This window comes from Myotis myotis, unplaced genomic scaffold, assembly GCF_014108235.1.
Source record: "Myotis myotis isolate mMyoMyo1 unplaced genomic scaffold, mMyoMyo1.p scaffold_m19_p_2, whole genome shotgun sequence".
Lineage (NCBI taxonomy): Eukaryota > Metazoa > Chordata > Mammalia > Chiroptera > Vespertilionidae > Myotis > Myotis myotis.
Genome location: NW_023416324.1, coordinates 5,974,308 through 5,998,783, shown reverse-complemented (window position 1 = coordinate 5,998,783; position 24,476 = coordinate 5,974,308). Strand labels below are relative to the sequence as shown.

Here is a 24,476-nt window from a genome sequence, read left to right as displayed (position 1 = left end):
ATGACATTAAAACTCCCTGTGCTATTAAACACTAGTAATTCTTCAAAAGTAAACTGCTTACCTGTCCCCTGGCAAATTCCCTCTGTGCGAATGCAAGTTTGTGAGATGATTTATTATCTAACAGGTATCGGGGGGCAAAGATGACCATACAGGTGTCAATATATCGACCTCGGCCTTTCTTGACATCAATACCTACAAATAACAAAAACCATGCCATGAATTAATCAGAAAAAAAGATAATCCATGGTCTGACAAAAATAAATAGCCTTCAAAATTACTTTGTTTCTCTAAGAAAACAATTATATCACTCAAAGAGGCTGTCAAGCCTTCCAAGAATGGAATGAAAACAGCAAGCACACTCGAAGTATTATTCTTTATTCCCACTTAGGCCTTAAAAAGTCTCAGTGGCAGTATCGATATCCCCATAATTCCTCGCTTCTTCATAAAGTGTGTATCATAATAACAGCAACTAAAAAACACAGGTGTTCAGTCATAGACACCTTTGGTTTCCATTTATGAAGCTGACTACATTTCTGCTCACATCTGGGACACAAAATTCCCACTAGAGAATTTGCCCCTTTTACAGGATACAGTAGAAATTTCAGATTACTTAATTGGATTCTGACTACCCTGAACTCAAAGGACTTTTCTCTAGTATTTTCTTTTAGCTGTTGGCCCAAGAATCCAGCTAAAACCGAATGTAAAATATAGAATTCATTCATTCGTAAAATACATGTTTTCAGCACCCACTATGTACAGGGAGAAAAAGGCAAACAAAACACATAGCATGGAAAGACAGTCATAATCAAACAGAAGGAAATCTCAAAACACTCTAAGAAAGGAAAAAAATAAACAGCACTGAATTAGCTTTAAAAATATGATCATTTTTTAAAATATGAAACTCAGTGGGAATGACTATTTGTTCATTCACACAATAAATATTGCAACTGGGCTGGACTCTGTTTATACAATGATAAAAATATTTATAGTACAGATAATGAATATAATAATATTAATTGACCTCTTAATACAAGTTACACCCTCTACCAAAGGCTCCACATTTAGTTCTCATAACAACCTTACGAGTTAGGTATCTTCATTCTTTCCATTTTACAGATGAGGAAACTAAGGCATGGAAAGCAAGGTAACTTGCCCTAGGTCACACAGCCACCTACCTCAGAAGCCCTCACTCACATCACGATGAGACATGTAAAAGGACCCTACTCAGCAGTCAACAAGAGAACCATAAAAAGGAAAGAGACCTTAGGATACGACAACTAAGTGCCCTGGATGTCCTAACATAACCCCAATTATAAATATTCCAATCTGTTAACTCTGTAAGTCATCTGTGCTGGCTTGAGAAATTGGGTGTGCCTTCAATATAAGTCTTCAATATAAAAGACTGAGCAAATCTCAGAAACAACCATCTCTGAAACTGGATTTAAGAAATGTTCGGGAATACTGGGACAGAGAGATATTCCCTATCACTCATATTTCTGTAACACACACAAAAAAGCATTAATTGTCAGAAACTGACATTATCATAGCTAGCTGGTCTCAACTAATATAAAGTCTGTCCACAAAAGATGTGTTTAATTTGACATTATGAAAAAAACCTACAGTACTGAGACTCAATTTTTGGAGAAAAAAAAGTAGGCTTTTTTTTGTTTCCCTTTTCATCTTAGATTGCTCTGGCAACCCCCCAGTAAATGAATAGCTGATAAGATAAAAATGTACAAAATCCCTCTTTTTGGAGGTACATGTGAGGCCTCCCTGAGCTTTGGGCTGTGTTTTAAACTTTCCTGATAGGGAGCTAGTTATCTATTGAACTCTCCAAAAATATTCAAGTAAGAGATTCCACAAATTCCCTTGATATTATATGCCAAGATTTCATGAACCTTAAGAATTATAAAGTCCTATCTTAGCCCACTCCATCTATTGCTTTCTTTGGTATAAAAACAAAATTCAAATCATGGTCTTGTCCCTAGAAACATATGTAATAAGTTTTAATGAATGCTCCCAGCACAGCAATTTTCAAATAGTGTGCCACAAGAATTTTTAAAACATGCAATACCTGACAATTTAGTCAGGTGCACAGACCTCTTTTCCCTTAGATCGTCAAATAAAAAAATGACAACTCGACACAACAGCCGTCCAGTGTGAATGCCCTGTCTTGAACCATAAATATGTAGTTCACATAATAGAGTTGTAACTTACTGGTCACATAGCATAATAAGGTTGTGTCTCATTGGTTAATTCTTGGCACCAGAAATCTTTATATACAAGTATAGGCACCTGATTTTTTTTAAAGTCACTTTGGAGTAAAAAGGGTGGGCGATTATTTTTTCTTTTTCTTCTTTTTTGTAAATCAATCAAAACTATATCTCTGTTTTTTACTGGCAAAAAAATATATTCTTTGGTGTGCGACAGAACTGTAGTAATTAGTTTGTGTGCCAAGCGATGAAGGAGGTTGAAAATCGCTGTTCTAGCATGTAAGTTTACACATGCACTCAATGCATAGTTCTGATTGGCCAGCTCGATTTGCCTCCCTGAAAGAATTCTGTGATTCCTTAGCGCCAGCTGCTAAGAGCTCCATCACCCCACCCCACAATTTGTTCCAACTACAGTTTCTAGCCAACCTGCAGTAGCTTACTTTGGAAAGTGTATCAAGGACAAGATACCCCAAAAGAAAACCAAACACAGCATGAAACAGCCTTTGCCCGTTCAAGGGGCAGAGCAAACAATGTGAACAAAAGTAAAGAAAATGATCCTCAGCTGGAGGGTCAAATTAAAGTTTGTTTCTTCTGTTAAAAATCTTAATGTCAACTTTAAAGGAGGCAGCCCCAGGACAAGGGAGAATGCTCACAAATTCAGGTTTAAACAACACGGAAAGCAAACTCTACTTGGAGGAGAATCTATTACTAATAAAACCTCAAACACGTAAGTCCTTGAGTCTGCGTGGGCCCCAGGGCAAATCGCTAGATGACACCACCTTAGGCTCTCCTTCTACAACATGGCTATTTCTGCCCTGTCCGATATGCAGCCACTAGGCATATGTGGCTATTTAAATCCATTAACACTCAATAAAATGAAAAGCTCAATTCCTTGGTCACACTGGCCACGTTTCTTAGTAGCCAAGTGCTCCCAAGTGCTCGGCAGCCACGTGTGGCCAGTGCTAACCCACTGGACAGTGCAAAACAGAACATTTCCTTCATCGCAGAGAGCTCAATGGACAGCACAGTCTGAGATGGTTTTCCAACGTTTAACAATGAATGGTGCTTCGATCCTTGGAAATTATACACTAGGAAGGACGCACAGCTAACATTTTAAACCTGAAGCGTTACTTAAATAATCAAATTTATCGTAACTCTGCAGAAAACCTTTTGAGAATTCCAGGTGGCTCTGAGTTTATAGGTGCAGTATGCTCCCCTCATCACCCCCCACCTCTGTAAGCAAAGCTTACAGTGGGCTTCTAATTATTATAACCACCAAGTGCATTTTATTACATTTTCTGCTTCAAATGTGCACACTGCAATCATAATCCCACTTCTGACCCAGACTTCCCCTTTGCATCTGGGCAAGTCACTTAACCTCTCTGCTTCAGTTTCAAGGAGAACAATGCTTCTTACCCTCTTAGGGTTTGCAAGTTTTAATGAATGCGTGGGAAATGCCTGGAGGATGAAACAAGCATTCTAAGTGTTCCTATTATCCCCATGAAAAACAAGGATTTAAGCCAAACTGATACTTTAAGTTAAACAGAGCCACAGACCTCAAAAGGGGCAGTGTTTAGGTAGCTCCTTAGATCCCTAGAATAGATCTGTGCTGACAGCCATCAAGCATTCCGAAGAAAGATACCTCACCCAATGCCAAATGAGAAAGTCAGCACCTGCGGCCAAGCCTAAAATGTATGGTCAGCTTATGGTCCTAAACTGAGCTCAGGGCCAAGGATCTGATTCCCCCACTGCCCCCCGGGTAACCCACCAATGTTATAGATCAGCCCTGGGCGGTTTCCGTGCTGGATGACTTTCAGAGCTCGGACACCACTCCCACCATCCAGGGAGAAGCCCTGACACCAGCCCGGCATGCCTTCAGGATGAATCCCCCTTCCGATTCTCATCGTGCAGCTGTGGGGCAGAAAAGCAAAGGTTGATACATTCATCCATAAGCAAGTCTTGTCCACCTGTTCTAATCAGGAAACAGTGCTGTAGCTAACACCCCAAATTACAACTCTAATGCTGACTCTTCCTCACTCATGTGATTCCCAAACACAGAGAGGCAATTACAGGCGGTTAACCCCGTATCTTACAGGCAGCCACAGTACAACAATGTGTGAAATGTATGGACTTCTTCAACTGAACACTTTAAGAAAAAACATTAAGATTCTATAAGCATAAGACATACAGAAAATGCTAAAATATCTATTATTCCTCTGAAAAATAAGGATTTGAGTCAAACTAATACTTTTCCTGACTGAGATGTTCAAAGGTTCACGAAATACCCTAAACGTATAAGGAAAGTATGCCCACAATTCTGTAGATGCAAGGCAGCATGTGCAGAAGATGTGGCTAAAGGTACGTTCCCTCCATGGTCTGGTACTATTACAACAGCAAAGCTCTGTTTAGTTGGCCAGTATCTTATCGTGGGCCCTAGAACCATCATTCCTGAATGTGTGTTCCAGTTCTGCCACTAACAAGCAACATAACCTTGGGCAGGTAACTGTCTCTCTCTGAGCCTCAGTTTCCACATCTTAAAATAAAACAGTATTTCCTGCCTTGCCCAATCCACTGGGATGCTGGGAGAATCAAATGAGATGGTCTATATGGAAATGCTTGGGGAACTACAAATTCCCTGGATAAAATAAACTGTTATAAATGTCAGAAAGAGTGAGACTGGGCTAGCGTCTGTATGACCCCCACGTCCAGACCCCAGTCAATCCTCTCCTGACTCCAGCAACAACCTAGCCTCCAGCCCTCCCTGGAAGACGCATCTGCACCCACTGGCCTGTAGTGCTCCCTAAACCTTCCTCTTAGGCTTGTAGGAAGCACACTTCTGCAGATACCAGGGTATGGCATCTTAGGAGTATCAGATATGCCATTTGGATTACTGCTACAAATTAAGACTCCTGTAAAAGGCAGAATGTTAAAACAGAGAACAAAAGTGAATTAATGCTCATACCATACATTAGAAGGACATGTCATCTAATCCTCACAACTGTTGCTTCTCCCTGCCTTTAAACGTGCAAGGAGTGCTTGAGATCTTAAATGGCACCTTACACAAAATGACCTGGCTTGGATTAACGGGGCAGAGGCTTTACCAGAGGTCCAGTCACCCCCACACACACCCCCATGCCAACTCCTCTGCCTGTGCTGAGCTGACAGCAGAAGGGAGCCATGCAGAGCACAGAACATGTGGGTTTCTCTTCATTGGCAGAGTTATGAATAGAATTACTCCAACACACGTAAAATAAAACTAGCTTTCATTATAAACCAACCAAATGGTTTATTTTCACTATCAAGTAACACAGAAATTAGAGCCGAAAGAATCCCATTAGGTCATGGTGCTGCTCCCCTGCCAAGTCAGGATTGTTATCTACAGTACAATTCTACTCACACGGATACACTCTAGCCTTTGCTAATTTTTCCCTTCCCTAGGAACTTATTTCCCCTTCCCATACATAACTGTACTCACAGGTTTGGCTGCTCTTTGTCAGCGTAGCAGAATAGGAGGGGGCTCAGGCTCCGGGCCAGCTCATGCTCCTCGAACTGGCCTGCAGCATCTGTCTTTGTGTTGTCCTGCCTGAAGATCAGCGGTAACCCTTTAGGAAGGAGAGGGAAGGTACACATCAATCCCACCCCGTCTCTCCAAGACACATAAATGGTAAAATTAATTTTTTTTTTTAAATAATCAAGGGGAAAGAGTGAAAACTGAATTAATTTAGTGGGCTCATTTTGTTGTCTAAGAGGACATTTCTGACCATGACAGAGCACTAATTATGGAAGCAGGAAAGTTCTAGCAGCCCAGACTGTTGGAGTCAGTCTCTTGGCTCCATTTAGTCAGCTGAGCAAAAACCTGAATTCCCATGGCCAAAGCCAAACGCCCACTTGAGCAGCCTCTCTCTACCAGTGATGGCGAACCTTTTGAGCTCGGCGTGTCAGCATTTTGAAAAACCCTAACTTAACTCTGGTGCCATGTCACATAGAGAAATTTTTTGATATTTGCAACCATAGTAAAACAAAGACTTATGTTTTTGATATTTATTTTATATATTTAAATGCCATTTAACAAAGAAAAATCAACCAAAAAAATGAGTTCGCGTGTCACCTCTGACAGGCGTGTCATAGGTTCGCCATCACAGCTCTATCCATACCTGTTTTGTTAATCAACCAATATGGAGCAGAAATGAAGATCTTTAGGGATCCTTCTGCTCGACACACAATCCGGATGGTGAGGTTCAGCTGCCGCCGGTTGGTATCATAGAGACGCATTCTTACCATATAGTTTTGGGTTCCAGGTGGAATGAGCAATTCTTTACAGAGTGGAAAATTCTCCAGTGATACCCCTAAGGGAGATATAAGCCATTGTCTTTCTAAGCTCTCACGTTAGTTTGTTAAAATACCCAGCAGTCAAACGAAATTGGATTCCTTTTGGAAAAATCAGTAACTGTCTCTTACTAGCAAAAAAGATCTCATTAGAATGGCCATTTTCCTCTAGCTCAGGTGAGAATACACATGAAGCAAACCAGATGGCCTGGAAGCCACACTAGGGAGTCTGAACTGCATCGTTAGAAAGATGAAAATACCAGAAAGTACCAATAACAGCTATGAGTATTAGGAGCTTACTAGACATCAGGCCCTGTGCTGGGTGCCTAGACCACAATAAAGGCAAGGACGGGGTCAGAGTCAAGGTTTCTGCAGCCGAATGCCTGGCCTCAGGTCCCGGCCTGGCCTTCCCAGGGCACGGTGCAGGGTGAGCGATTTACCCTTGCTGTGCCTCATCTCCAAATGGGGATAATGACAGTATCTCCATCGCAGGATTGCTGTGAAAGTGGTGGTCCATGGCAGACTGGGAAGATAGCGTGGTGGTGTGCACAGAGTGGTGGTGGGTGGGAGGACGTGTCCATTCCACCCAGGGGCTCATAGACATTTGTTGAAGAAGGACTTAAATGTCAGAGCACAGACCTCTTTTCTTCAGAAGGACACCTAGCACTGTACCACTTTTGTGTTCTAAATGAAGCTCATTGACATGTAAGTTTATCGCTGTGGGACACAATTTCAGTGAGTTTCAGATTCCTATCTGTACTAAGGGGGATAGCAGCTGTCTCTCTACCCGAAACGTGCCGTTGTGAAGATCAAATGAGAAGATATATAAAACTGTAGAAGATAAATATCTAAGGCATCATTTTTTCAGCATTTCTAGAGCAGCATTAAAGAAATATACTTCCTGCCCAAACTCCAGCAGCTCCTCTTTGCTGTAAGTGCTACAAATAGGATAATAATTCTAATGATTCTCTACCTCGAGTTCATTCATCCCTAAAACTGAACGTACTTGATGCATTCAACATGCAATGTCTTCACCAGGAATGGGACAAATAACTATTGCTTAAGGATGACATGAGCTCATGTGTGTGAAGCACCTGACATAATGCCTGGAGGACAGTGCATGCTTGGCAAATGTTTTTTCCTCCTGAAAAGAGAGGGAGAGAGCCCTGACTGGTTTGGCTCAGTGGATAGAGCGTTGGCCTGCGGACTGAAAGGTCCCAGGTTCGATTCCGGTCAAGGGCATGTACCTTGGTTGCAAGCACATCTCCAGTGGGGGGTGTGCAGGAGGCAGCTGATTGATGTTTCTAACTCTCTATCCCTCTCCCTTCCTCTCTGTAAAAAAAATCAATAAAATATATATTTTTTTTAAAAAAGGGAGAGAGATATGATTTTGCTCCTTTTATAGCTGGGAAAAGCCTGGTCTGAAAAGATGAAGTGATTGCCTATAGTCATACATCAAGTCAGCAATGTAAGAAAAAAGGCTCCGTTGAGTGCTTCCTCTGGGAATCTTTTGAATCTGTTCAATTATTTTCTTTTGATAATTTTCTACTTTAGAAGTTTGACATTTTTTAAACTACATAAATCCTTTGAGCTGGTTTACTGAGATAGTGTATAGGCTATAATTTCTCCAAAATGTTTACCAAATAGTCACAAAATACTCACTGACATTTTCATAGAATTGCTACCAATGATAATTTGACTAAACCCTTACCCAGTTCAATGTTCTGGGCCGTGTCAGCGGTGTGGAGAGCCACCTCTTTGCCAGGTTTCAGGGTCCCATTAATGGGCATTCCTTTAACATAAAAATCCAGTTCGCAAGGGAGCAGGTTGCAGATTACCACAGTTGGCAGGAGATATATGGTATGCCCTGGCTGCCTGAAAATCTGTTTTGCACTATCAGAAAATATGTTTGAGGGCATGTAATCTGGATAATTCTCTTTCTTTATGGCCACACAAAACCTATGAAGACAAAATGGTATAAAAACCACCAATGAAGAACTTGAATTTTTTCTCCTTAGCTGAGTCTGAGAGAGTATAGCATTAAAATGGTTCAATAACCCAGTAAGATACCTACAATTTAAGTCAGAATAAAATGTATAGATTTTAAATGTTCCGCTTTGTGGGTTTTGATAATTATATACATCCTATAGCTACCACCCAAAACCAGTGATAGGATATTTCTCTCACTCCAGAATGTTCCCTCATATCCCTTTCCAATCAAAATCCTCTCCCCCATCAGAAGAGTAACAATCTCTGATATTTGTATAGATTAGTTGTGCCTGTTCTTGAACTGCATAAACAGGGAATGACAGCCCGTCCAGTGTGGCTCCGTGGTTAAGCATCGACCTATGAACCAGGAGGTCATGGTTCGATTCCTGGTCAGGGCAGTGTCTGAATTGCAGGCTCGATCACCAATGGGATGCATGTAGGAGGCAGCCAATCAATGATTCTCTCTCATCACTGATGTTTGTATCTCTCTCCCCCTCTTCCTTCCTCTCTGAAATCAATAAAAATATTTTTTTAAAAAAGCGAAAAACTTTAGGGTTTTAAATAAGCACAACTGAATCATTGAGGGTCCTTAGAGAAAGAATAAAGAAAAAATACCCACAAATACACATTGCAGTGCCATGCATACCTGAAGAATCGGTTTTTCTCTGTGTCCATGGAATGGCACTCTCGTTTGCTGCTACTAACCTCTGCCGTCTTTACTACATTCGTCCAGTGGATAGGAGCCTTACAGAAAAATACGCCCAACCCTTTGGGCCGGGCCTGCAGCCGCCAAGAAGTGAGGTGTAAAGGCACAGCAAAGGAGTCCCCCGGCATGACAGCGGGAAGTACCACGGGCTCTGCCACAGAAATAAGCGTTAGCGCTCTCAGTGGGGGTCTTCTCCCCAAAGCTGATTTTCTCAGAGTAAAAGGAGGACGGACTATGTCAAAGCTTACTGTCCGGAGCTGATGGGCTGTCCAATCTTAGTTCCATTGGTGTCTCGAGTCTGTTCTTCACAATGAGGGCAGACCGCACAGTGATCACTTTGCGAGCACTGCCTTCCATGGTCACGGCAAAGACCACCCGGACAGGCGGGAGTGCTGAGAACTGTGAAAAAGACATTGTAGTAGAGGGCATAGCTGTGATTTTGAAAATACACACAAAACTACAACCATACCAACCAGAATGCCTAAATCACAGCATCTTATTATTGCGATAGCTCTTCGGTAAAATTAATCATTAAGCCCTAAGACCACTCAGTTTTAATAGGAATGAATAGCCTATAAATATGCACTCTTAAAAGAGCCAATTCTAAACATTCCTATAAAAATAATATATTCAGCCCAGCCAGTGTTGCTCAGTGGTTAAGGGTTGACCTATGAACCAGGAGGTCACAGCTCGATTCCCGTTCAGGACACATGCCTGGGTTGAGGGCTTCATTCCCAGTGTGGGGCATGCAAGAGGCAGCCGATCAATGATTCTCTATCATCACTGATGTTTCTATCTCTCATTCCCTCTCCCTTCCTCTCTGAAATCAATAAAAATATATTTAAAAAAAACAGTTAATCTATTCAGAAGTGACATCACAAAGTGTGTCACAAAGAACAATCCACCGTAGGCCTCTGGACACATTATAAAGAACTTCACCTAAGACTGGTAACAGCCCATCAAATTTCCCACACTTGTGCTGGAAGTTACCCTCGCGCACAGTGTCGCAAACCAGCCCTCACATGGAAACGGACCAAGACTCGCTGTCAGCTCCGCCGGAGGGGACTACAGATCATGCACAGCGTCTCAAAGTTCAGAAGCACTGAGGTAGGACTTCACTTCGTAAAACATTAAGTGATTTACCTTCTGCGGTAGTTTCCTCCCAGATTAATATTAAAGTGAGAAAACATTCTTTGAACACTAACAATGGGTTGGGAACTGTCCAAAATATACAAAAGCAGAAGGAAGTCTTCTGAGGTTATAACTTGTCTTTGTAAAAGCCAGAGAGTGTATAATAAAGAGTTGTCTACATTGGAATGCCTTTCCCAAGAACAATAACTTTTTTCCTAATGTCATAAAAATTACTCTCTAGGCCCATACACCATTCGCTGACATGCCTATAGAAAAAAAGCCAACATCTGTATTTCAAAGAACTTCAAAAACCAACTTCTCTTTCTTCACAATAACTTTCTAAGTTCCATTCAATGATCACTCTTTCATAAACAGGACACTGAGTTTCAGAAACTCAACATAATGGAGGGAAATAATTTATGTTTGGTCTTGGGTTGCAGCCACTACTTCCTTTTTCCATACATTCATTCACACATTCAGCACAGTTTGTGCCCCAAAACTCTTTTTTCTTTTTTAGTTTAAAACCCCACATCAGGTAAACCGAAGAGGAGGTCTCTGAAGCTATTATTCTCAGCAGGAGTGTCCAGCACATACTGACAATGCTTTTTTATTGGACAAACAAATGACACCACGTCCAAGCTTCCCATACTGCCAACTTTTTTATTAAAAACAAACAGTATGTGAAACCAACCTAATAAACAATAAAATGAAGAGCTCCATGTTTTGAGCCAAGGCTTCCAGGAAGCCCAGTGAAAAGGCAAACTAGAACTGTCTGGAGTGTTTTCAGAGACAATCCCAGGCACAGTCAGCACCTCGGCGTCCACAGACCCAGCCTAGTAAAGCCCCGCTCAGCCAAGGCCAATTACAATTGTTTCAAATCTTGATCTTAACGCCTCCAAGCTTAGCTAAAATTTCACAGTTCAAAACTTACTATCCCTAAGGGAGAAGAAAATTTAAGCAAAGACCTAAAAATAGTTTTTTAGTGTCATCTTATGATGATGTTTCAAAAGCCAAATGGGAAGAAAAAAAAAATCTTACTATTTTTCATTCTTATTTACCTTCACGACCTATGGATCCCAAATCTATGAAATATGTATAGCCATACAAGGGTTAATTTATATTTTAACTTAGAAAGAAAAGGAGACATTGGCCCCAAACATTTGGTTTTTTTCTTTCTGTTGCCTGTAATATTCAGTCTGACATATCAAATTAGGTGAAAATATTTTCTTGCAAGTTCTTAGAAAATGAGGTAATCATCAATAGAAAAGCAGAAAGATAAATTCCAATCGCTCACAGGTCTAAAGTCCTCTGATCATTAAGAAATAAACATCTAGCCCTAACCGGTTTGGCTCAGTGGATAGAGCATCGGCCTGCGGACTCAAGGGTCCCAGGTTCGATTCCGGTCAAGGGCACATCCCCAGTGGGAGGTGTGCAGGAGGCAGCTGATCGATGTTTCTCTCTCATCAATGTTTCTAACTCTCTATCCCTCTCTCTTCCTCTCTGTAAAAAATCAATAAAATATATTTTTTTTAAAAAAAGAAATAAACATCTATGTATGGTTCAGGCGCAGTGTCAAAACTCAATACACACAGTGACATAGGACAATCATACTCACATAAACCTGGGGATGGATAATATTTGTTCTGCTGCTTGGGCTGCCAATCTAAGAAAGATTCCAAAAGTCAGAGAGTCAGCACAGACCTAAGATTACAGGCATCATTAAGTTCAATGACAATGAAATGTGCCTGAAAGGGTGGTGTTTGCAAACACCCTTAGCAAAGTATGGTCTACCGCTAAGAGAAAGCATCTTAACTTAGAAGGTATGGGGAAAAAACCCTCATTTTACCACCATTCCAGGGACACAAATTTCCAGAGCACATCATACAACAGAAAAGTATCTCTTGGGGGGATTCATTATTTCATTATCAGATAAGAATTTAGGCAGAAAATTAATCTTGAAAGTGTCCTTTCCTAAGAATCTTGGGGCACAAGAGAAGGAGAGTAGAAGGAACAGGGTTTCTCTATGAAGAAAGCATGATGAAAGCCACAGTCTCTGCAAATCTGCACTTTCCCCCTCATCACTGGTTACCTAACAAGTGAGTCATCGTGGGAAGCACGTCCGAGTCCTGGGCAAGAGCACCATGGCGGACACGTGGGCTGGGAGGCCAGCCCTCACCTGCACACTTTAGTGAGGGATGCTCCCTGCATCATCCCCAGGCTGGTCCCTCCTAGCCCTAGAGCTGCAGGCTGGGTCAAGTTCAGGCAAGGATGTGTGAGAGGTTCTGTGATCAGATAAATAGCAGTGGCTATATGTCTTCATGCTAGAGAGGAGAAATTGGAGAAAAGGAACTAGAAGGATCAAGGAGTAGCACTGTAAGAAACTGAAAGAAGGCCGAAACCGGTTTGGCTCAGTGGATAGAGCGTCGGCCTGCGGACTGAAGGGTCCCAGGTTCGATTCCGGTCAAGGGCATATGCCTTGGTTGCGGCCACATCCCCAGTGGGAGATGTGCAGAAGGCGGCTGATCGATGTTTCTCTCTCATTGATGTTTCTAACTCTCTATCTCTCTCCCTTTCTCTCTGTAAAAAATCAATAAAATATATTAAAAAAAAAAAAGAAAAGAAACTGAAAGAAGACAGTATGTGGAGGAAGCGTAACAGCATGTGAAGTAAAGCCAACACATGTTCGGCAGCCTAGCAAATGGGCAGGTGGGCCAGCTGCATATGAAATGGGTCTGCACAGGTGAGGTAACACGCATTAAAGTCACTTTTATTTACTTATTATTTTTCATTAAAATCACCTTTAGATCCTGTTTTTTTACAGAAATTATCCATTGGTTGGATCATCTAAATATTGATTATCATTGCCTATGATGACTTCTATAATCTTACATATTCCTAGAGCTCGTGTACTAATAAATGAAGAACAAGAAACTTTACTAGAGCAAGGCTATTACACTATGTGAGTGCCTGGCTTTACGGGAGTGCGGCCAGGACACAACGCACACCCATCCCCCGCCACACACCGTAGAGGAAGATGAATTCTTATCTGGCGCTGCATATCGGAAAAAGGTCCCAACTTTGTCCACAGACACAGGGCTCACTTGCTCCCAGCCATTTACTCTCACTTGCAGTTGGTGAATCCGGAGGTCATGGGTGTGTCTGTCAGGCAGAACACGGAAAAAGACATTACGCCCAATCTTCAAAAGCAAAGAAAACCAGGAGCAAAGACTCAAATTCAATTTACTATCTAATGACATAAAAACCCAGTTGTCCAAGCCTTTTGGTGATTGCCTAATGCAAGAGAAATCAAGAGAGCATATTAGCTGGGTTTCACATTTAAAACTACAAGGTTTATAGCTTGGGCAAGAGTAGCATTTGTCCTCCCTTTGTATGAACCCCGCAAACTCTCCAATCTAGCCCAGGCCTTGCCCCACCAACCCCAGCCAAGCTTTTACAAGACAGTGCCATTCGCTACAACCACTTCTGTGGGCAGTAAAAATGTCCCACTAGCAATCTGATCATATAACCAAACTCTGGAAGTGCGTGACACGGCATTTCCTCCTGGTTCTTTTGCTGAATACCCTACTTCTCTTAGACCCCACTCAGTTGTTTGGCTCCGGTCCTACAGGCCACAGACAGGTTAGGCATTTTAAGGCTGAAGGCTTGGCTGAAACAGCAGAAGGCAGTGGGCAGAACAGGAGGAACAGGAGGAAATTGCACATTTAATTCTATTTTAGGTTTCGCCTAATTCAAGCCAGAAGCCTAAAATGGGGAACTGGATTTGAGGCTGACAGGAAGGAGGGAGAGAGGCAGGGAGTGGCCATGGTGTGCCAAAGGGGGGAAAGCCAGAAAAGGCATTTATATGTTGATGAATTCAAGCAGAACAGTGGGACTTGAAATGCGCCGTTACAAAACATGGAAACTAAAATGGAAGTGATATAGAGGTCAAACCCCTTCTGATATAACAGAGGCCGTGCTTATTAAGACATACAGCCAACAGTTCATAATTAGCTCCTTCAGGAACTTTGTGGAACAGAAAATGCTCACCACTCATCCCTGGAAATGCTAACGTGGCTTTCAGGTACACGTACCCCGCTTAGTGATTTTTTTAAACCCTATTTTTCCTGTACAATCACTGGCCCACAGGTTCAGACATCTGCCCCAGGGAGAAATGTGTGCTGGCAGAAAGCTGTGCAAAGGGAAGAAGTATCTGACTTAGGAGCGGGTTTGCACACAAAGACTTAGAGCATCATGAAAACATAAGGCGGAAGCCAGTCTCCCACACTTCAGCTCAGCTTGCAAACAGATATGAGGCTGAAATCTTAACCTATTCACTGGACAGCCTTTCCACTTAACAATGTCTGCAAACACAAGAACACTTTGTTAGCTATTTTGTGACCGCTCAGTGACAAGCCACAGGCTTCTCTCGCGTTCGTCCCAGGCCTCTGGTGCACCATGCCCAGAGTGAGTGCCAGCGGTCTCCCTGGACGAGCGGTTCTGATCGTCCTCAGCGTCCGTGTGCCTCCTCGTACGGCTCTGCTTCCTGAAAACACCTGCCTGCTCCAAGTGCTATGTGACACGTGTGTGTCTTAACACTGAAATCGACATGCTCTGCCAACCTTTCAGGAGTACCATGTCACCAGTGCATCATGAAAACCAGGCTGGGAGGCAATGAACTTGAGTGTTATGCTCTGTCTATGCTTCAACCAAATTATGTGAAACACACATGTCAAGTAAAGAGATAATTAATGGGGGGAAACTTTATTTCCAAGATAGTAAGAAAGTCATTATTTTTTTTTTTTAAAGGAAAGGAAACACTGATTTTTTAAAATATCCTTTAAAGATAAATCATTAAAATCTCTAATAAAGGAAGGTGAATAGGCGAAACACTAGGGACAGTCACATCATATATATAAATTTTTTTTTAGAAAAAGAACGAGTTTTACCTGTGTCTTAGCTTTCCACGTGCTTCAAATTCAAAGGGAATCTCTTCACCTGTGAGGACTTCCCGCCACTCACTGACATTGTGAGTGTCATCGAGAAATGTCCCGTCCCCTTCTGGAACTCCCCCTGGGCTCCCGCTGTGAGACAGTGCAGCCCTGGAACCAAATCAGACAATACCAGCCTGTGCCTCTCTCCCAGCTCCTTCTCACACGGAGCTGGTGCTGGGAACAGAAACCCTCCCGGAACGCAATTCACAGCAATAAGGCCGTATAATTTGGCTCCAAAGGGTGACCTACAAGGTCAGTAACTAGAGGTATCTTCATGATCAAACGCAGCTCATGTGACACTTTAGAAACAGCTGAAAGCTATACTACACACTCACCTGCCTCAACAGTAGAGCTGCTACATACGTGCTATGTAAAGTGAGTCATGACTTTTAAAAGTCGTGTTTAAGTGACTACCAAGAACTTAACAGGCCTGAACTGTTTTTAAAAAAACAAAACCGCCTCCTGTAAGGCATTATCGTACTTCGTGGAGGCAGGGAAATGTGGTTTCCAACCAGCTGATGCTGTTACTTGTTTCGTGTTCTCATTTCCTAAGCTGGAGAGATGAGCGTGGATTCGGAAAGTCCAGCCAAGGTCTGAACAGGCTGAAAGCTGCTGAAGAACCTTCTCACTTGGCTTAGGTAAATTCTCACTTGTTCTCCGAACCCCACCCAATTCCATCTGGATTGAAGTGTGCTTTAGGTTGGAAAGCAATTCTTAGGGGGAAGAGGGGGGGAGTGAAGAGGAAAGATGGAATGATTTTTCTTTCACGCTTCCCACTCTCAGCCTTAATTTGCTGGACTCTGACTTTAAACGTAATGTCTACCGGGATCAGAATCATTTGGAATTTCAAACTCGGGGCCTACTTCTCTGGCTACAGATTCCACAGAGGACCAGAACCGCCACCATAAACCTCAGCAGGACAGCACGTGATTGCTTCGAATACAACCTAAGAGCCTCAAGAAGGGGCCCACTGGGCTGGCACGCAGGAGCCTTGGGTGGCAGAGATGGCTCGGTGACAGATCAAGTGCTTCTTACCTGGTGGGTGTGGTGGTCAGGGTGGCGAACCACAAAGTGCAGCCTGTGTGATTCCTCAGAGCAAAAGGGACAAAGGGCTGCCGGCGTTTGGGGGTCTTCACCTCTGCTACGAACAAACAAGGTGGCTATTAGCACCGCCTCCGTCTGTGTGGGAGAGCCCCCACCACCACCACCACCACCTGGAGACAGTGCCCAGAACAGTCTCTTGGCAAAGGGACTGCGGGGGAGGAAGAGAGGACGAACGGAACCTCCATGTACTTTGCTGCCTGCTACGGGATGACTCGGTCCTCCCTGACAAATGGCTGTGGCGTGTGACTGCCCAGCCCCCAATCCTCCCACAATTCTTAGGGGCCTCATCTCACAGAAGGCATCGGGACCTAACTTGGTTGGAATCAAAAGAGGGAAAAAGAGAAATGGACCCTCGCTACTCCCAATAAATATATTCTAAATAGGTAGCACAAACTGTAGCAAGTTTATCACACCGACTTGATTAAACTTTGTCCAAAATGCCTGTGCTGTAACAAAGCCTCCCTTTATGCAAAAGTTACACTTCAGTCGTATTATTCACATTATAACGAAATAAAAACATTCTTTCCTATGCTCTTACACTAATAGTTGGGATATTTTTCTCCCGGAAAGATCAGAAATATACTATCCCAGAGCTTTTTAAATGAAAATTTTAGCCCATCTCTGACACAGATACCACCACCATAGGTACTATAGAGTCTACAAAAGGAGCATAAAATATGATTTCTTTTCACAAAACAGTTACTAGTCAGGGAAACTGGAAACACTGATCAATACAAGACTATAAGTAATCAAATTCTAGAAAGAGTTGACCTGACAACAAACACTTTAAAAAGCCGGAGAAGTGGGAGACCACATGGCCAGAAAGCCGACAAAGGCTGTAAGTGCCCGCCACTGCCCTGCTCCGGCTGCCCGCACCCTGCCTGTGTTGGTGGTCTGGCACGGAACAGAGGCTGCCCAGGGAGGGACGTCAGCTCCTCTGACCAAGGGCCTGAGTCTCCCCTGTGGGCCACAGGAAGAAAGGAGGAGGGGGCAGCAGGGACCACAAGGGCAGCAGCAACCCAGCGCTGGCGCCTCCTGGCTGCGGTGCTCATGCCACACGCACACTAGCAACAAAGGGGGTGCAGCCCCGTCCTCCTATGCGCACCCCTTTAAAGCACAAAGACAATCCGAGCAAAACCGGGACCCAAGTGGCCCGCAGCTGTGGAGAAAATGACATCTCGGGGTGACTGCACATGCCGACTGAGACACTACAGCGAAATTAAACTCGTCCTCCAGGCCCACGTGTTTCCTGCCAGCAGGACAGGAAGGCAGACCGCACCAGGCCCTGCCCCTCCCACCCCGAGTAAGGCGTGGGGCCGCATCAGTCTGCCGTGATCACTGCCTTTAAAAGGAAGCACTTCCTTTTTCCCTCTTTTTTCAGGAGTTAGTACTACAAACACTGCCAGACAAGCACTTTCAGGTTAAGGCAAGTTCTGCTTTGGTAACAACAGTGGCTCAGGGAAGTCTGAGAAACGGCAACACGCTAAATAAATGAGTGGATACTACTACGTATTCCCTCAATTCCGTGGACAGTCTTTAGCGACACCCTCCAAATACTTCTAAAGATACTCTCTGCTCAAAACATCCCCATTTCTCCTCCAAATGGCCTCACTTAGTTCCCAAGGTTTGCTTTAAAAAAATAACGTTCATCAAGTAGAAAACCACAGAGTAGCTGTGAGGCTGCCGACAAGAGCAGAGGGGGAGTAAAAACTTTAAGAGCTGTCTGCAGGGTAAACAGTGCTGACTGTGGCACCTTGAGAGGCGCCCCGCTCCGTGAGTGCAGCGAGAGCGGCTTTATTGCGGGAGATACAGGGCCCGGAGGAAAAGCAGCCAGCTGCGCGTTCATATCCCACTGCAGGCCAGGCCGTAAGTTTCCATTTGCAAATTAGATTTAAACAGAACAGGTGGCAAGTGGCTTTGATCACACTGTAATACGGAATAAAGTGCTAGGAACCCATATAAAGACATTCACAAGTATATTACTTTGGAATTAAATAGCCTGGGAAGGCACTGCTGAGGTCCCCGAGCCTCTTGTTTTGATTACACATACCGACCGAGATGTCAGCAACCGACTTCTCCGATAACAGAATCCATGGAGTGCTCACAAGTCCAAACCCAGCACCCGGGGACACACCTGACATCTCCTGCGCTAGTGTCCAAATCGGCTATGGATTTGCCTTGGCACAGCACCAGAGAGCAAAATCCCCAAGTCCATCAAAGAGCACCGTGGCCGAAACCGGTTTGGCTCAGTGGATAGAGCGTCGGCCTGCGGACTGAGGGGTCCCAGGTTCGATTCCGGTCAAGGGCATGTACCTGGGTTGTGGGCACATCCCCAGTGGGAGATGTGCAGGAGGCAGCTGATCAATGTTTCTCTCCCATCGATGTTTCTGACTCTCTATCTCTCTCCCTTCCTCTCTGTAAAAAATCAATAAAATATATTAAAAAAAAAAAAAAGAGCACCGTGTTCCCTGGTGGCCTCAGAAACTCTGCCTCCAGTGACCAGACCTAACTTCTTCACGGGCTCCGAGAACCTGAAGCTCCTCCCGTCCAACTTCAGCGTCAAGTGGCTCCAGCTGAGACATTTCTACCCCTTTGGGCCCATGTCACAGAGTAATTTGGCCATTATAAACCATGCGGGTTTCCATGCTACAGAAGCAGCTCAGCCTGTCACATAGGACCTGCTTTGTAAATCATAAGAAATAGATTAACGTCCCAGGCCTGCTACTAGCTGGTCAGGTGAGTGAAGGCCAAGTACTTAATCTTTCTGAGGCTCTCTGGCCTCATCAGCTGAACTGGATAAATACTCTGCTTACCCTGAAACATGAAGTAGCAGACGGAGGAAAGCTTAGGGTAAAATCCCTGAGTAAATGAAGGCTCCATGGGCTCTTTGTGAGCCATCCCCTAAGCACCCACCTCAGTGAAACCTTTCAGAAAAACCCACAGTACTACCCCGCGGACTACTATCCCTGCTCTGAACTCCTGGCAGAGGAAACTCAAAGACCTTTTTCTACAAAAGATGTCATGGCCCAGGCAAGACCCGCTGTTAGCCAAGTACACACACAAATCATTCCGATTACATGCACATCCGGGATGCCACTCCCTGCATGTTTGTGGTGTATTCTATCATATCACTGACCAGACAAATTCCCAAGGAACCTTACATGGTCAGAGTTAGAAGGACATTTGCTTTTCTATCTCCTAAGCAGCTCGAGCCACAGCTACAGAAGTTGAGGCTTGTGTCTAAGGGCAGTATTTCCTTAGCTCTATTCCCGACCAGCAGAGCCCCTTGCGTTCCCGGTTAAATGTGCACTGAGTACGAAACCCAGACTAGCAGCACTGCGAGGTGGAGGCTGGGCTTCTTCGACTTACTTGCTTTTCAGTCGGAGAAACCACCTCACTGACCGGGGTATGTCTGCACCCCACACGGTGGAGTTTTACCGTTTCCACCGAGGGTTAAGGCAAATGCAAGAGACAGCATACGCCAGCCCATCGCTTCCTTCTGATAGAAGGCATCTCTGTTCATTCGTTGGAAATCTCTTTCCTGCTACTAAACCAAAGTACTCAAAACGTGGCATGCCCCCATTCACAGAACACTGATGGACATGGCAGTTCTTACGGTAAAACAGGAAAATAAAGCAAGCCCTCGCTTGGCTGTACTGTACCTCTAGCATACATCTGGTGCTCTAGGTTAGTCAGACTGGCTGTACTCCTAGTTCTAAGGTAGACAAGGGGGAGGCCTGGTAGACAGGAGAGACAAAGTTAGAAGTAAGAAAAAACACAGTGAATAAGACTCACCTCCAAAGCGTAAGCACAGAGTACATTACAGAGACAGCAAGCACCATGCACCAGTACGATCATTCCCCTCAGTGATGTCTAAGAGCTATGAAGGTACCCGACAGCGTGAGCAGGACGGTTTTCCGCCGGCATTTATTATGGAGGCATTGTCAAAGAAGCAAGCGCCTTTTTTTCCTCAGTTGGGGAAAGAAAATGTATTCAACATTCTTTTGAACAGAATGGCAAGCCTTTTGAGGATTTTTAACTTAAAGCCCCATGTTCTTAGATGGCAGAGAAAAGTCACCAACACTCCGCTACCAGCTAGGGGAGGTGCTCGTTCCGCTGGCAGAAGCAGAAGCAGCAGGATGCTAATCCTCTGGGGTCTCCACACTCCAGGCGAAGAGCCCGTCTGTGCTTCAGTTTTCACCGTCTTTACTAAGGCATTACCTCAAAGTATTATTTACATTATAAATTAAACATGGACGTGTTTAGAATATTTATATTTGGTATTTCCATCCAATGTCTTTGGAATACAAAACTAGTCAGTTCAATAAGGTGCCATGCCATCCAGGTTTACCTGCAGAATCTCAGCCCTTACTGAACAAAGCCAACAATTATGTCAGAAATGAGGCTATTTTCTTTCCCCTGCTAAAGAAACAGTGGGAAGTCAGCAGGTCCCTTGGGCTGAATTTCACATTATTCCAAGGGCTCCCATTGAAACTGCCCGGAATAAAATGTACAAATCTTGGGGGAATGTGACTAAATAGTCATGAATAAGACCTGAAAGTCTGTGGTCAGTTCAGCAAGGTTCAAACCGAATGACTTTCGGAACCAATGCCCAACAACTACCTCAGTAGGTCTAAAACAGAATACAATCCCGTTTGATTTACTGCCACCCAGGAATTTCCAGTCAGAAAAGAGGTTTGGAAATTTAGGTATATTCAGTTACGTCTAATTAAAAAGAAATATTACACCTTTATAAACCTAAGTAACCATAAAAATCTATAAGTAAATAAAATCCGGCTTTAATTTAGCAGAGGCATTTAACATAGATAAGGCAGCTTATTAACTTTAAAGAAAGAGGAGAACTTTTTTTCTTTCTTTTTTTAAAAAGGCAGAGAGGAGAGGGACAAAAGAAAACCCTTCGCTAGAATCCTAAAGACTGGGCCTTCCTGGTGTTTGCACTGACTGGATTTAAGATCCTCCTGTGTGAATGCTTTTAGAAACACACGCTCCCTAAGACACAAGACATATTACAGAAGATTATTCAGTCCTCTTGGTAGAATTCTATGTCACATTCTGTTGACACACAAATGGGGAAGGTTAGGGGAGGAGCCCACATTGAGCTGATGGTATCTGAAAAGCCCTGGCTCCGAAGCAATGACCTTGAGTCTCAGAAGCAACAGCCTGGGAACAGAGAGCAAGCAGAGCTGACATTTCCTGCCCCTCGCTCTAGAAGTACAAGGCAGAGAGACAGTCCATTTAAACGTCCTGAGGAGAGACGGACAAGTTCAAATACTTCATACACTACGAAAATCCATCTCCCCGTGACACGTTTGCAGACCAGATGGAATATTTATGTATTCATGAGCTATGTGAAGTCCAGCCAAGACTCCCAAAGAAACCACACTCAAAGAGCTGGGGCTGAGCTGAATTTGAATGACAATGGCTGTGGAACAACTAAGAACCGTGCAGTTGGCCATCACAATCTCCCCAGCTCCGAGGCAATCAGAGCTCCATGGTGAAGCATTAAATAAGGAAAGAAAACATCGTTAACAGAGAACAAACTGACTCCTCCCTCTTCAAGCGGCTGGGCATTCAAATCTTTTATATGTTATGAACAATACAGGGCCCCCCTAACAGTTTTTTCCACATGGGATAACCTGCCCTCCCTCTCTTCAAGAAAATAGCCAGTCTCTAGATTTAGAAGACTGAAAAGATGTTTTTAAAAAACTAGTCAAAAAGTTCCACCCACAGGAATGTTTGGCTGAGTAAAACCCAAACTGAGCAATGGCTGGTCTCGATGCACTTCCAGGGCACCTGTCTGTGCCACGTTGCCAGAATTGAGGACCCGTATATTGTAGGTCCTCTCTCCCACAAAGGTGAGACTGGAGCGCATATTAAAAGTTGAGTATTTTGCGCCAGAAAAATGTCTCTCACAAAGACTAAAACAGAACTGTAGAAGACAGTCAGAATTTCCTGTTGGTTTTTCCACTGAAACTGATTTTGGAGTTTTCAATGAAACATGGGTCTGTAGGTCAACAGTGACAGTTAGATATTTGTAGAGAAAACCCTTACTTTGTCCAAAGCAGGGAGGATCCACTGAAGAGCCCATCCAGTCTTCTGTTGTAGTTGAGTCTATTTCCTTGTCCTCTTTACAGTAATCTGCCATCCATGATTCCTTGGTACTCACATACTGATCTAGAAAATATTCCCCAAAGACATTCAGAACAGAAGTAGAAAATATGAAAGGTTCAAGTCAGATAATGTCAATTCAGCAAAACAAGCTTCCATGGGACGCCTCACTACATGCTGGGCAACCTGTAGATTCCGAGCAAGTCTGTCCCCTGGAGAACCTCATTCTCCACTGGAAGAAACCAATGTTAACAAAACAACCATTAATTACCACAAAACAATACCACAATGTGAGAGGAACTAGAACAAAGATAAGAGTGAAATTCTGAGGGAGCACAGAACGGGAAGATTTCGTCTGCTTTGGGAGAAGTGGAGGGCCACACATGGGAATTTTGGGCCGGGGGTTGGACATCTTTGTTCTAGGTCTAAAAGAATGAGTAGAAATTACAGTTTACCGATGGGATTAGGATACAGGCACACTCCAGGCACAGAGAACAGCATATGCAAAGGCTTCAACATGAAAGTACATGGTACAATCAGTGAACATTAAATATTTCAACGTGACTTCGGCACAACATGCTGGGGTAAGGACAAAGCAAAGATGATTTAGTGTGTGTGGAGCATGGGATCCCATGCTAAGTGACAGGGTTTAGAGATAAAATTTAAAAAAGACCAATTTGGAGGCTGTTAGAAAACCACTAAATTCAAGAGGCTGTAATCCACCTGACAGTCCTCCAGCTGTTTTTTTCACTCTTTTGAGAGGAGAATTACAACGAGGAGAGCAGGTTAACAATAATGTACCGCACCCAAATAAAGACCTTTTATACTAATTAAGATATACTTCCTAGAATAGGCAGAGTGGTTAGGGGCCATCAGGCAGGCAGGCAGAGGGGTTAGGGGCGATGAGGCAGGCAGGCAGAATGGTTAGGAGTGATGAGGCAGTCAGGCAAGTGGTTAGGGGCAATCAAGCAGGCAGGCAGAGTGGTTAGGGGTGATCAGGCAGGCAGGCGAGCGGTTAGGAGCTAGCAGTCCTGGATTGTGAGAGGGATGTCCGACTGCCGGTTTAGGCCTCAGGGATCCCTGCGGGATGGGGCCTAAACCGGCAGTCAGACATCCCCCAAGAGGTCCCAGATTGCGAGAGGGTGCAGGCTGGGCTGAGAGACCCCCCCACCCCTCCCACCCTCTGCACAAATTTCATGTACCAGGCCTGTAGTAAAAGAAATAACATAAGAAGCGAAATAAAATAGTATAGGAGGATCATGAGATCAATTTACTGTTACATAGGTAATAATATCCAGGCAAATTAGTGAATGAAATCTGATCATGTAAAACAATGATTTTAAAATTTGAGGATCATTACACTTATGGTCTTATTTCACTATGCATTCTCTCCATCTTACTGACATAGAATAAGCCAATGGACATTCTGAGAGCCTCAATACACCACACACACTGAAGAAAGTTCACAGATTTGCAACAGTGTGTGTGTTATCTATCACTCAGAGATAACTACAGTTGTCCCCACAAATCAGATCGCTAGATCAGTAATTCCAAAAGTGTGAGTTGTACGATAAATAATCATGTATGAGTTTCCATGATATAAATACAAGCATAGAGTGGTTCTGATTCACGACACTGAATCCAGGAATGTACACTTCCATGTTGTCAAAGAAACTCTCAGAGCATACACCATTAGCTTGGCAACTCTTTTACAAAATGACATGATACCTGATGGGAGACAATATAGTCAACTTATCCTGCTATAAAGACAAGGTCAAAATTATACCTTTTAAGAATTATTCAGTGAATTGCCGGAGAGAAGTGAATCTAAAGCCACTTCTACACCCCAGTGACCAAGCATGATGAGGAGGAAGTTCAGCATGAACA

At 43.6% G+C, this 24,476-nt stretch overlaps 1 protein-coding gene across 12 annotated transcripts in view; it reads right to left on the bottom strand.

Moving 5' to 3' along the window:
- Positions 1-24,476, bottom strand: part of VPS13D (vacuolar protein sorting 13 homolog D) — a 221,325-nt gene that overhangs the window by 114,234 nt on the left and 82,615 nt on the right. For 7 of the 12 annotated variants that reach the window (XR_004973974.1, XM_036348853.1, XM_036348857.1 and 4 more), the window contains 13 exons: positions 22,533-22,655; positions 20,123-20,197; positions 16,392-16,494; positions 15,312-15,464; positions 13,389-13,524; positions 11,981-12,028; positions 9,483-9,633; positions 9,175-9,385; positions 8,251-8,498; positions 6,368-6,559; positions 5,689-5,815; positions 3,982-4,124; positions 62-192 (listed from right to left, as the gene is read on the bottom strand). Coding sequence is in view for 11 of the 12 variants with exons in the window: in XM_036348853.1 (XP_036204746.1) it covers positions 62-192; positions 3,982-4,124; positions 5,689-5,815; positions 6,368-6,559; positions 8,251-8,498; positions 9,175-9,385; positions 9,483-9,633; positions 11,981-12,028; positions 13,389-13,524; positions 15,312-15,464; positions 16,392-16,494; positions 20,123-20,197; positions 22,533-22,655 (1,841 nt within the window). In the remaining variant the exon portion in view is untranslated. Of the gene's footprint in view, positions 1-61; positions 193-3,981; positions 4,125-5,688; positions 5,816-6,367; positions 6,560-8,250; positions 8,499-9,174; positions 9,386-9,482; positions 9,634-11,980; positions 12,029-13,388; positions 13,525-15,311; positions 15,465-16,391; positions 16,498-20,122; positions 20,198-22,532; positions 22,656-24,476 lie in introns of all 12 variants that reach the window. The other 5 variants (XM_036348859.1, XM_036348854.1, XM_036348855.1 and 2 more) reach the window with 5 other exon arrangements.